The sequence below is a fragment of the Anabrus simplex genome, chromosome 9 (genome assembly GCF_040414725.1).
Source record: "Anabrus simplex isolate iqAnaSimp1 chromosome 9, ASM4041472v1, whole genome shotgun sequence".
NCBI classification, from domain to species: Eukaryota; Metazoa; Arthropoda; class Insecta; order Orthoptera; family Tettigoniidae; genus Anabrus; species Anabrus simplex.
Window position 1 is genome coordinate 68,014,068 of NC_090273.1, and position 14,639 is coordinate 68,028,706.

The 14,639-nt window shown below is 42.4% G+C and overlaps 1 protein-coding gene across 5 annotated transcripts in view; it reads right to left on the reverse strand.

Moving 5' to 3' along the window:
* Positions 1-14,639, reverse strand: part of LOC136881125 (anaphase-promoting complex subunit 11) — a 293,130-nt gene that overhangs the window by 87,483 nt on the left and 191,008 nt on the right. For 2 of the 5 annotated variants that reach the window (XM_067153775.2, XM_067153773.2), the window contains exon 2: positions 8,084-8,324. In XM_067153775.2, the coding sequence (XP_067009876.1) occupies positions 8,084-8,305 (222 nt within the window). In that variant the 5' untranslated portion in view covers positions 8,306-8,324. Of the gene's footprint in view, positions 1-8,083; positions 8,325-9,874; positions 10,003-14,639 lie in introns of those variants that run through there. The other 3 variants (XM_067153777.2, XM_067153780.1, XM_067153776.2) reach the window with 2 other exon arrangements.

Genomic DNA, 14,639 nt, shown 5'->3' on the forward strand with positions numbered 1-14,639 from the left:
ATGGGGTAGAGTGGTTAGCTCTACGCCCGGTCGCCTTTGCCCCCAGGAATTAACTTGAGTGAACCTCAGGGCCATGTGCACCTCCGGAAGTGGAAATCTCGTTTCTTAAATTTTACGACTTCCTGACGGGGATTCGAACCCACGTCCTTCCGGGCGAACCGAGCACGCCTTTACCGGCTCGGCCAGGCAGTCCCTTCTAAATGCTTGGCACATTTTTAATATTTATCAATGTATTTACCGTATGACTTTTAGTGTCGAGAATATCCGAGGACAGGCTCGGCTCACCTGGTGCAAGTCATTTGACGACCATGAGATCGAGTGAAACTTAGTGTTGGCACACAGCCTAATCCTATCCAATAACACCAAGCGGTCTGCTGAAGATTAAACGTCCCTATTAACAGCGGAGAGGTTTGGAATTGAATTCAGACTTTGGGCACGCGAGTTCGCACTCTGCCGGACAACCACGGTGTCAGACCATATGGACTTGACGTCTTAACGACCACGGCTACCAGGCGGGCTGTACTCTTTGAATATTAACCTTATAACTGTATCTTTTATACCTGAAGGAAGAGATCACGTAAAAGCAACAATAATGCAAAAATGATGAAACTGCAAAAGGCAAGAGAGAGCCACGTACCGCTAACATGTCCTCCTACGTGCCTCAGAATCTCGGCAACAACATGAGGGGTCGACAAAAATGCAATCATGCACATGCTAAGTGAGTGTCCCATCAACAACACGTGCAACAGCTAATTTGCAATAAAAGGCTGAATTCAGTACTTCTTTAAGAAAGTTCAATGTCCACAAACATTCTTTTGTCACATTTCGACCCAAGGAGATAAGGAATACAATGCCGTAGGGGCAGAGTACAATACACACGTCTGAGGACTAGGAGAAATGACGCCATCTGGATAAACCTTCCGAAAATATCTGGTTTAAGGTGCTCATTTCCGTGGTAACGCGACAAGGTGTGTACCAGATGATGCAAAGCCAACTGCGTACAGGTCGTGAAGCCTCCTTGGAGGATGGAAGGTGAAGCACTATCCGTAACCTCGTCACTAAGTAGAATCAACTTGGTATTCAGTTTCGGCGAATGCTGAGTGAACCTTACTAGTGATGGGACATTCGATTCATTTTACTGAATCGATTCATTTGATTCCGTTCACGTTACTGAATCGATTCAAGGCTCATTGGTCACCGCTCCTACTGCATCTGTGTAGTATGTGCTGGTAAGACAGCAGCAACAGCATTCAGTGCTCGCAGCTGCCATCTGGTCTTCATACTATGAACTCCTTTCTTAGAAAAAAATGCTAGTTACTCTAATACATCGAAGGTTTCCGGCGACGCAGGGTGGGAAAGGTTAGGATTAGGAAGGTAGCAGCCATGGCCTGAATTAAGGTACAGTCCCAGCATTTCCTGGTGTGAAAATGGGGAAACTACGAAAAACCATCTTAACGGCTGCCGACGGTGGGATTCGAACCCACCATCCCCCGAATGCAAGCGCATAGCCACGCGATATTAACCGCACGACAACTCGCTAAGTCATTTTTGAAAATACGTATTTTTCTATCAGCTGAGGATTTTTTTAATCGTCATGTTTTGTATAGGCTACCCGAGATGTACAGTAGCCCGCTGGTTTTCTGATTCAACGTACTGTTATTGAGTCTGTCCACATATGATTGAAGTCTTGTGCAACGATGTGACATATGAACTGAGAGAATACTGAGCCGTTCTTCCCAATATAAAACAGGTACTTTTGAGTGGTTATAGTCATAGGACAGGCTAGAGTCGAGTTTAATTGTCAAATGTCAACTAAGTTATAATACTAAGATTCATTAAACTAATAAATAGTATAACCTAATAGCCTACCTACTTACTAGCTACTTCAGAATTATGTTGTGACTAAATTTTTAACACTGCAAATAAATCCATCTATTATTTAAACCTCCCTGTAAGAAGAGGACAGTGAATGCAAATGGGTATTATTTTCAAATGAGCTGAGCTCGAGAGTTCATTATAGCATACGATTCTTTCAGTATAGCATGGCTCACTGTATGTCTCGCTGCAGTGAGCCGATAAGGAGCCGTGCGTATCTTGTGTCTCACTGAGCCGGCTCGTTCACGATTCTTTCGATGTGCCATGATTCACTGTCTCGCTGCAGCGGAAGCTCGGCTCCCCGTCAACGTCCATTGAGTGCGCCACTCAGCACTGTCCGCTGGGAGTAAGCTGAATCGTGTGCCGTGAGCTCGCAATTCCTGTGAATCGATTCACTCGGACACTTGAATGAATCGATACACTGCTTCGAATCATGCATTCAGTAGCCAACACTAAATCTTACGGGCATGTGCCTCTCTAGAAGTGTAACTCTCATTTCTAGATTCTTCGACTTCCTGACTTCGCTCAGTACTGTAGGGGTTACTCGGAGGTGACGGGTTGGTTTCGCAGAGAGTCCACGTATTTCAATGAGGGCTAGTCTCAAGAGACTAAGTGAGGAATTGCTTAGTATCAAAGGGAGCAGGCCTGGATGTCGTCATTTTAAGAAATGTAATGGCCTATTTCCAATGTTTTCATAGCAGAGACGCCATTCCTATTTTTGGACCTAACCTGTTCATTTTGTTCTTGTTCACATGGATCTAGTAATGAGTTCTAGATGTTCCCGTCGCGGTTTATCTTGCAAAATCTGCCTTCATAATGTACTAGCACTTCCTCCCACACTCTCTTCATTAATTATACCTTATAAAGGAGGAGGAACTTCCGCGATGAGAAATGAAGGTAGAGGCATTCATTTCAGAATATGACCTCAATATAAGTTCAAGATGATGATTTTGCAATCATTCTGTGTAATTTCCCATAACTGCCAGGACAAACCACAACTTTTTACATCTCCATAATTTTCTCAGCTAGCGCCCACACTACGCATTGTACATTATATACTCTGCAGAAAAAAAGCAACGAGAATCTGGAAAATGAACGCAAACGAATGGAACAGTGAGTATTCCTAGCATATCAAATCACTGCTCAGCATGAGAAAGCTTTCTTGGTGTAATGTGCGGTCAGTACAAAAAACCACACACCACACATGGTAGAAAATAAAAATACTGTTCCAGAGTCTTAGGTTCTAAGCGGTCTTTAATTAGCCAAATTCTTTAATTAAAAAATAATAATTTACCTTACATGTAAATATGAACCCTGTGGATACCCTCAACAAACATTAAATCTATATGTTCAACTGTTTCTGAGAATAATGTACCTGCAAGGAACTGATGGAATACCATGCGTGAAAGCATTTAAAATAATAATGCTATTGGCTTTACGTCCCACTAACTACTTGGACGGTTTCCGGAGACACTTGGCTGCCAGAATTCAGTCCTGCAGAGTTCTTTTACGTGCCAGTAAATCTACCAACATGGGGCTGACATATCTGAGCACATTCAAATACCACCACCGGACTGAGCCAGGATCGAACCTGTCAAGTTGCGGTCAGAGGCCAGCACCACAACCGTCTGAGCCACTCAGAGCAGCCAAGCGTTTTTTTAAGCTTCTGTACATGTTCATTAATGGATTTTTTTTTGTACAGAGTTATAAATTTGTATGTAACTACAGTCGCATTGCAAGAAGTGTATTTCGAAAAAATGGAAGCATCCTGCGAGCAAGGGTGACAAAAAATGTTACCGGCGCTGCTTTACGGTGTCGAAGGATGGGCATTGAAGGCTTTAACAGTGAACGAACTGCACGCCTTTTAAATGTGGATGTAGGCTATGTACAACATGGGTAGACCACGCCACCAGCGAGGAGGTGCTCCGTCGTGCCGGGAAATTATGCAAAATGCAGCCTATTTGGGACACATCTTCAGAAATGATAAATACAACTTGGTACAACTGATTACAGAGAGCTAAATAGGCGGGGAAAATTTATATATTAAATTAAAATGAAATTGTTCTCTTTATTAGTAATACAGTACATTGGGATTATATATTATTTCTACTGATTAATTTTAATATGGAAATAACAGCAGAAAATATCCGTAACTCAAAAAAGGAAAAAATAAAAAAGCACACATTAAACTTACAAAATGCTTTTGCTGACGAAACCTAATTTTTAGAGTGCACTATGTCTTCTTGTATGGGCTAGAGCAATTTTGCTACTTTCGTTGATCTGTTTCAGTCTTATCTTTGGCGTTGACTGAAAGTGACTGAGGTATGAGCGATGCTAGTAATGTCATTCCTTGTGCAGCCAGTCCGTGCTATCAAAGGTGTGAAAATGTTGCTCATAGGGTTGGTTGGTGCATGCATTTCAGTGGGCTTGACAGACTGATATGTAACAGCGACTTCAGGCTCGGTGAGGAAAGCAGCGGGAAACTACCTCATTCATTTCCCTAGTACACCTCTTCAGTGATGCTAGTCCATCTATGACAGCTAATGGTGGGGCTGTTGAGGATCCAACCAGCCTTCGGACTGAGGAATGAACATACATAAATACAAACTTACAAATAGGTAACGGAAAGTAAAATAGGCCAAAAAGGGAAAATAATAACTGGGCCTACCATTTCTAAATGTTCGGAAGCACCAAGATACAGGAAACGTAAAATAGGAAAAAATCCTCCATGATGACCACCAAACCAGAAGGAGAAGAATACAAGATGATGATGATTCGCATCTATGCTAATATGACAGAAATGCCGTATGAACAGTTTAAATCAATATATTTTTTAAACTTTGAACTCTCGAGACCTACTCCAAGCTATTTGCGACTATATTCGATAAATGTTGAAATACCATCAGAATTTCAATTAGAGCTTATTGATCGCCAATGTATGTGTAAAGGCCGCTTAAAGGACAAAAATCCGTCATTACTTTTACCAAGATTTCCCCACGTTCATTGTAATGCTGGAAAGATGCTATGTATATTTGGATCGACGTACTTAAGGTAGCAGGAAGCAGACTATCAGATATGAGGCAAATGCGTTCTCAGAATACATTCAGCCCGAAATATAACACACAAACATTGAAAATATTACATCGGATATGATGCTCATACAGAGGTGCCAACCTTTGAAGTGGGTTATCAGAAGTCGTCTTCCGCCCCCTCAGAAAATTTTCGAGTTCAAGTCCAAACATGTCCTCCCTTCTCGATAATGATACCCTCTTTTTCCTTCCCGACACAATCTATTCTTATGTATATCATATTACACAATAACATTTGCACACTACCTGTTAATTCAATGATAAAAAATTCTTTGTAACTTGTTTCGCATCCAGCAGATGCTTTTCAGTGAAGGTATTCTTGAAACATCCTTTTCCTGTGAAGACATTCTCGTCTTCTGAACCCTAAACGATTCCAGTGTACATGTGCTTAATGTGGCCCTCAATTCTGTAAATACAACATTACTTAAGTATTTGTACTGGGAAAAGAGGAGAGAAACTCGTATTCACACAATGAATTTCACAACGCTTACGATCGAATAAGTACTGTTACAAACTCACTAGCAATGAAACGAGGAGGATTTATCAGATAAGCTGGAAAGGTTGAACATACTTTCTTCTTTATTTCTTTTTTCCCGTAGAACATGACTTTCGTGATAATGTCGCTTTTCCGTAATCATTTTCCCTTTGACCATAATGCCGTCATCGTGAGATGAAATCCGATTGTTGGCACCTCTGTTCATATCCCATACTATACTAGGCTCTCTTATGGCTGAAATCTGATAAACGTCGGCAGCTACACATTTTAACGATGGCGTTTAGACGAAAACCAGCCGCTATATATTTCTTCTAAATTCGTCGTTTTATCATCTTTTCACGACCTAAGTACCCGTTCGGGCTCCTTTCTTTCCATTCCTGTGCACCACACAAGTAAAGTTAATAGATCATTTGTGGTGACTGGCGCCAGATTATGGAATTCCCTGCCAGTTCGGCCAGACACACTAGCTCATTATCAAGATTTAAGGTCGCCCGCCAAGACCACCTGCTGGGGACAGATGGCAATTGTAATATGAACGAACCAGTGCTTGAGGATTAGTTAAGATAGTTTTAAGAGAATTGAATAGGACTTACGGAATAATGTTTCATTATTGTCTCACAAATTATTTTTCGGTTTTCGGGGACATCGAGGTGCCGAAATGTTGTCCTTCAGGAGTTTTTTTACGTGCCAGCAAATGTACCGACAGGAGGCTGACGTCATCGAACCCACCAACTTGGGCTCAGAAGGCCACTGTTTTTACCATCTGAGCCACTCAGTCTGGTAGTTTAAATGCACAGTCAATCGCTATGAGCGTACTTTTATCCTATTTTACTATTGAGGCAGGTAAGACTACCGAGAGAGTTTTGTCGAAATCAGTGGCGTGCACTGAACCCCATCTACCCCAGCTCTATTGGGGTAAAGAACTTTGTATTAACATTTTCTAATTATTCCTTAGAACACTTGTTATAATGTTTAAACATTTGCGAACATCTAAGCCAGGGCCTCTCAAACGCCCAAAATCTCACGCGTGCAAACAGCGGCGCAGAGTTCCTGTGCACAGTGCATCGTCCCGCTCTACTCGGCTCGGACCAACGCTTCGTCTCTGGGCTACTCGGCTAAGCTCGACTCAACTCGGCTCAACTCAGCTAGGATTTGGAGCGCTACGAAGCAAGTGAGGAAGAGGGAGTCAGGGGGAGCGAGCGAGACAGGCGTGATGAAAGAAAGAGACTGCGCTATTGCTCCAAATCGAGGAGTGAGGGTCTGCACTCTGGTCAACCAAGCGAAGTCGTCTTTTGCACCGTGCACAGTGCATGCACCAGGCGCATGCACCCTGAGAGGCCCTGATCTAAGCCAAGCGAAGTACAGCTGTCTGGACAATCCGCTCGCACTACCGCAGTTCAGCTTCTCCAGCGAGCTGGGTTTCCTTGCCGGCGCGATAGAGAGCTATCCCCAGCGAAATTTAAGGTCGCTTGGGTGACGCATGCACTTGAAGCTTCCTCGAGGCGAAGCTGTGCCCCCACCCCCGACAGGAATTTACGGCGACTGGCCAGCTAGCTTGAGAGGGGTGTTAGTTTTAATACTTGACATTCGAAGTCTTAAGCGTCACACACTAGAGACTGGAAGAAAAATAACATCATCTGAACAGCATAGCCACTTGCACATCGTCTTGCTAATAAAAATACAGCCAGTATATTAAATCAATTGTAATATAGAAGAATATATTTTAGTCTTGGATTTCGGCATGTATAGCACGTGTAGAGTATGTGTTCCGATAGGCGCAGAAACATATATTTAAAGAGTTAAGCGCGAATGGCTGTCTGTGATGGTGGTATGTAGTGAATTTTTGTAGTGTTCTTCTTGGATTATAGGTGAATGTTTCGCGTCTTCTGTGGCATTCTTCATTAATATAACGTGTGTTATACGTCGTGACAAACATTTTCCCTCGTTTGTCTTTGATGCACGTACACTCAGTATGCGAGTGAAACTATTACACTTCAACGACGGTAAAATACCAGTTACATTTTGCTGATTAGTTTAGATTAGACTTTTTAAGTAAAAAACAAATAGTTAGTCCTAGTGTATTTTTGTGAAAACCATGACTGTACTATCACGAAGCGTCACCGGATGAAACTTTAAGTACATTGTTTAATATCTGCTATAGATTAAGTTATGATTGTGTCGTTACTGCCGTGAATATCAATTTGGAAGTATGTGCGAACGTGTGGTTGAAAATATTCTTGAAAGTTCTTTCTCAGGTAGACCTTTCCACGAAAAATGCAGCCTTATAAAATCGTAATGTTGTCTTTAGAGAGTGTAGTGGGGCTACGATTGTTTATATTAAAAAAAAAAACTTTTTGCAGCTGGGGTAATGAATATGTACACCGCACGCCACTAGTCGAAATACACCTTACGTGTTTTCATTCAAATTCTTTTACGTTCCGAAATGAACACTATGGTGTGTCGTAGAGTTTCCCGACATCAAAAATCCATCGACTTCGGCCGGAATCGAAATCTCAATTTTGGGCATAAAACGCGACGCTGGCTCCAAAAGTTCTCTCCACTATCCACCAATTCTTCCAAAGTAAATTCTACAATGACATGTTTCTTCAGAATGCCTACTTACCATTTCCTTCCTAAGGATGGCGAGCTGCGCGTCCAGTCCCGTCGACTTGCGGGGTCGTGGGGCGGCCAGAGGTTGCTGTCCGTGGTGGGAAGGTCCAGCCCGGCTTTGCCTGAAGGATGATGAGGTAGGGTTGGCGGGAGCTGAAGAGGCGGCAGCTAACTCCAGCAAGTTGAAGCCACTCAAACTCTTCGGCAGAGGAGGTAGACCCTGTAGCGAGGCCATCACTCGCCGATGTTGCTTCCTGCAAAACAACAATAAACTAAATTAGTTGTCGATTAAGACTTTTGCAATAGCATTGGTTACGTTAAAATTTTTGGTAATAGGGAACACACTTGGTACGCAGGAGATGAAAGATGATGATAATAATAATACGGGCGTGGTTAGAATCTCGGTAGATGGAGGGCAAATTTTTACCCGGATAGTCACGTGGTGTCGGAAAAGGCATCCCAGGCAAATAATAATAATAATAATAATAATAATAATAATAATAATAATAATAATAATAATAATAATAATAATAATAATAAAGTAGAAGCTCGTTTGTCGAAGGACATGATTTACGCCACATTATAGCTTATCCGCAGTAAGTAGAAAATGACATATAGGCCGGCAGAAGATCGGGGGAAAAAATAGTAGGTTATAAGAGAACGCCGACCCCGCGATGTAGGGGTAGCGAGCCTGCCTTTTATCCGGGGGCCCCCCGGGTTCGATTCCCGGCCAGGTCAGGGATTTTTACCTTGATTTGAGGGCTAGTTCGAGGTCCACTCAGCCTTCGTGATTACAACTGAGGAGCTATCTGACTGTGAGATGGCGGCCCCGGTTTAGAAAGCCAAGAATATCGGCCGAGAGGATTTGTCGTGCTGACCACACGACACCTCAATCTGCAGGCCTTCGGGCTGAAGCACCATGGGGTTTGATTTGGTTACAAGAGAACACACTTTTTAGAAATACACTGTACCTAAAACATACACATCAGACATCATGCTCAATTTATCGTTCTTACAGTACATTATTATTTTTTGTGATCAGCACCTGCACCGAACTCAAAGGCATAACTACGAGATTGGCTGACAAAAGCTAAAAACCAACACTGTCACATGTTTTGTAAGCTCGGGTGCAGGCAAAGAAGTTTAAGTTGTTGAGGGGGATGGGGAAAGGTCATCTTAACTTTTTCCTGTGTAAACAAAGGCTTGGCCAATTGTTCACTTCCCATTATATTTGTGAATAGACACGCAGTTTCTAGAGCCCCATCCGGTCATCCCTTGGCCGAGCGTTTACGGGCACACAGCTGTGAGCTTGCATTCGGGGGATAGTGGGCTCGAACCCCACTATCGGCAGCAATGAAGTGACTTTTCCGTGCTTTCCCCATGTTCACATCAGGCAAATGCTGGGACTGTGCATTAATTAAGACCGCTTCTTTCCCCACACCTATCCCATCGTTGCCGTAAGACCTATCTGTGTCGGTGCGAGGTAAAAAAAAAAAAAAAATCTTGACGTTAAGTTTAGCGTGGTGTCGGTAACAATAATATAGACTGTATTGCAAAATCCCTCTAGGCAACTGGATACTCGATTTAAAAAAAGTTTCTTCGGAGACATACTTCGTACTGCGGTCAATCCGAATACCCAGTGAATCGGACCATGTTTGAACGGGCTTGCACTGTAATAATAATAATAATAATAATAATAATAATAATAATAATAATAATAATAATAATAATAATAATAATAATAATAATAATAATAATAATAATAATAATAATAATAATAATAATAATAACAATTTCTACTTACCTAACATCCCTAAAAACTAGCGAATTTACAGATTTCGAAAGTAGGCCTAAGCACTCTTAAATCCCGACTTATAGTGACGCGATTCGAGTCCGCAACTTCTGAAAAAAAGGAAGCGAGCTCGAACTCACTGTCGAACCCACTCAGCCTTACCTAAGAAATCAATGTCTTAAATAATCACATGATTATCTCACTACGTTCTGACTGAGAGATAAAGAATTTACTGATAACATGCTAATAAAGAGTTGAAATCAACTTCACATTTATTTATACAGTTATACAGGGGCGTAGCCGTGGTTACTGGGGATTAGAACACCCCGCCCCTCTTGGAATGTTTACAAAAAATAAAATAAAGAGAAACTGATAATAAACTAAATAAACACTCAAATACATAATTGTACAACCAACAGATCTGTAGTAAGGACAAGTCATGCATGCACCTTCATTGTGTTTTACCATCATTTTGTAACTATACACCCCCCCACCATCGGCCGATCCTGGCTACGTTACTGCCACTATAAGGAACTGCTGTCCGTACACTCAACCGAACAACTGGCCGGCAAATAAATATTTAATTTATAGGCTACATTTTTGAAATGCAAAGATATTCGTGAACACTATGGTGGCCGAAGAGATGATACTTGGAATCCTACCACCTCCACCAATTGTTCATCCCATTTCAAACAAGAGGAGTTTGAATAAAAGTCACCTCCTGCGACGGCCAATTTTTTGTGCGGTTGAGTGGACATTGACCGATGTCGTGTTCAGTGTTCACACTATGCAAATGGATTACATGTAGTGTGCCTGTCCCTATATAAAGTGGATACTCGGAAATCGGCTAGAAATAATGCACTTCAATCAAGCTTTACACTTTTGACAAGCAAGGACACGTTTGGGGTGGCGATGATAATAAGCTGATTGAAGAGAAGGCTTGTAGGAAGATTAAAATACATTAGCTTCCTTACTTTTTCAGTTTCGCACGGGGTTTTACCGAAAAAGACGAAACGACGAATCTTAATTCATAATTATTTGTTCTGTGTATTTATAGGGAATTATAAACGGGACAGAAATAACGCACAGAGTGGACGAATTCAACGTTCCGGGAAAATGAGCATCTCTTCATTGGACGTCGTCAAGAAAATCCGTATGTTAAATACTTAGCCTAGTTATTCGCCGAATATATAACAGTCTGTATAAAAATAAGATCAAACTGATTTATCTACATTATCTATGTATTATGAAAGTGAGCACGTAATTTGAATTTTAAAAACCGTTCCATGTTTATATAAATACCACTGGTTCATATACACTAGTGTCCAAAAGTTAAGCATAAGTTACGAATAAGCAGGGCAAATGCCTTTGCTGGCAGGACCTAGTGTTTACAGTGCACTATGTCTTCTGGTATAGGCTAGAGCAATTTTGTTACTTTCATAGACCTGTCTCTTGTCTTATCCTTGGCTTTGACAATATGAAAGTGACTGAGGTATGAGCGATGCCAGTAATGCCAATCCTTATGCAGCCAGTCCCAGCTATGAATAAATGTTGCTCGTAAGGTCGGTTGGTGTATGCATTTCAGTGGGCTTGGCAGACTGATATGTAATAGCAACTCTGAATCGGTGAGGAAAGCAACGGGAAACTACCGCACTCGTCATTTCTGAAGTATGCCTCTACAGTGATGCCTAGGCCATCTATGACAGCTGATGGCAGAGCTGTTGAGGATCCCACCAGCGGCATCGCTGACTGACTGACTGAACATACATACATACATACATACATACATACATACATACATACATACAAGCAGGGCAACAGGAAATAGACCGCAATTCGCACGACATATGCACCTAGCAACCTTACGTGTTCGCTCTGTATAGGGAAGGAGTGTTCTCTGCTTTGAACAGCGGCGTAACCGCAAAGGTAAACACAGCCAGTGCCTGCGCCCCATATTCCCTCAGTCGTGTTTGCCCTGTTATAGTGTGCGGAGTGTAGCCTCGTGGTGGACGTGACAACATAATGGCACAACGACGCCATTTGGACTCCGTTTCGCAGGGCAGAATACTCGGCCGCCTGGAACCAGGCCAGACACAGGCCGAAGTCGCCGTATCCTTGAATGTGCCACAAAGTGTCATTTCCAGGCTTTGGAGACGATTTCGAGACACATGAGATGTCAGTCGTAGGCCAGTACCAGGTCGACCAAGGGTAACCACCCCACAGTAGGACCGATATCTGTCCTTAACTGCCCGACGAAATCGGAGTGCACTTGCAAGCCAATTAATTGTCGGCGGAGCTTGCAGCCGTCTCAGGGGTTGCGGTTTCCCGGCAAACTCGGTACCGGAGGCTCAGAACAGCAGGGCTGTTTGCCCGACGTCCAGCGGTGTGCGTCCCGTTCACTTCAGCACAGAGACGGGCCCGTTTACTGTGGAGCCGTCAACATCGAAACTAGACCATTAATGAATGGAGGCATGTGCTCTTCACAGATGCATCCCGCTTCAGTTTGCAGAACGATTCCCGTCGCACATTAATCTGGAGAGAACCGGGTAGCCGATACCATAGGAACATCGTGGAACGGGACCAGTATGGTGGTGATGGCGTCATGATGTGGAGCGGCATCATGTTGAAAGGCCGTACGGACCTGCACATCTTCATGGGTGGTCCGAGGAACACTTTTAACGCTCGGAGATACAGGGATGAGGTACTGAGACCACATGTTCGACTTTTCAGAGGTGCGGTTGGGCCTACTTCCTCTTAATGAACGATAATGCCCGACCGCACCGCGCTGCTCTGGTGGATGAATTTCTGGCTGGGGAAGACATTCATCGCATGTACTGGCCAGCGAGGTCTGCTGATCTGAATCCTATACAACAAACCTGCGATGCATTGGGGAGGCGACTTCCATCCCGTCAGCCTCCACCAAGGACCCTCCAAGACCTTCGCATTGCCCTTTCGGAGGAATTGTATCGACTGCCACTGCGACCATCTGATAGAGAGCATGCCATGTCGCTGAGAAGCATGTGTAGCCGTTAGGGGTAACCATACACCATATTAACAGCATATTTTGTTGTGGAAGACATTGCCAAGTTTTGTTAGCTGTTGTCAAAGGTGTACCTTAGCTATCAGGACCTTTCTGACACTGTTTTTTGGACAAGTTGTGTGGCATATGGTGTGTGAGTCAGCTTCCGTTAGTTCAGCAATCCGTCTGACATTCGTATCAGGCGGTTTGGCCTCGCTTAGCGATTATGCTTAACTTTTGGATACTAGTGTAGATCGGTATGTATGTACATATGTGTGTACTGTATGTTCGAATATCCCGTGTAATCGCCCTGTAAGTAGGGGCGAAAGAATACACCCTACCTGTCGTAAGTGGTGACAAAGGGAAAACCGTAGGAGCTCTTAACTACGGAGCGTGGGTTGGCGACCAAGGGGCCCCTAACTGACTATAACCTTCCTTTTATTTGTGCATGGCCAGTCATTTTCATCTTTCCTATCCGACCTCCCTTGGTCAACAATTGTTCTTTTCCGAGGCCTAGGGAGTCTTTAATTTACATGCTCTTCGTGGCCCTTCCCTTTCTTTTGGCAATACCATCATTCTCCGAATGGCAGGGCCTCTTCCTGTTCCTCTCTGGTTAGTGTTAACAGAGGGTGGTCGCCTCGTTGTACTTCCTCTCTCAAAACAATAATCATCACCATTATCCTTGGTAGCAGCTAAGCTATCTATGTAAATAACATTATAATTTTGTCCGTACACTTCAAATATTGGCCTCACATTTCGCATTCATCGTGGATTAGGTATATAAAAGTAGAAAATGGGTTCTGGAACTTTTGTCTGCCTGGATGTTTGTGTGAACATCACGGGAAAACGGCTGGACAGAATTTCTTGAAACTCGGTATTTTAATTCAGGGATAACCGGAGAGTGCTCTAGGCTATATATTATTAGATTAGTATACAATGACATAGCAATATTACGGAAACCAAAAAAGGAAATATAAAATTCCTCCGACAATAATCCCGAAACGGAAATACAATTATTACTTTTTTTAAAACAAATTTCTAGTATCTCCGGAAATATTACTTCTGTCAAGAAATATAGAAGATATATTCTTCAATCATTTATTGTCTGATACAATGTTAACGCACGAGCTACAATAATAGAGATATTCATTAATTCAGATTTATAGTGCAAAGTCCATCGACGCCAAACATCTGCATATAAGTTCGGGGATAGCCGGGATGTGCGCTAGGATATCTGATTAATTTACAGTGGCGCAGCAGTATTAAGGGAACCAAAACATGAAATGTCAAATTTCTCCGTTAATATTACTGTAGCTGCGGAGGAAAACTGTACACAATGAAAGTTGTGCAAAATACAGCTTCTGATCTTTTATGTTTAGTGCCTTTTACCGCACGAAGAGTAATAACGGAGATATTTGCGATTATCACAGTTTTCACAACTTCCAAATATCCTAGGGAAAATTAGTTTTACAAAACAACAATTATAAAAATATATTTTTCAATATTATAAGTCAGGTACAGTAATACCGTACGGACTATAATAATAATAATAATAATAATAATAATAATAATAATAATAATAATAATGGAGATAGCAATTTTTAAATTACAAAATCCATCAACATCGAGAATCGCTGACGTGGAAATGTTGTTCAGTCATGGTAACGAACCTGCTGGTGATGGTTGTGATTTTTATAATCAGAAAATCTGTGCGTCCCTATGATCAGAAAGGTATTGAAGATGACTATCGAAATGCGT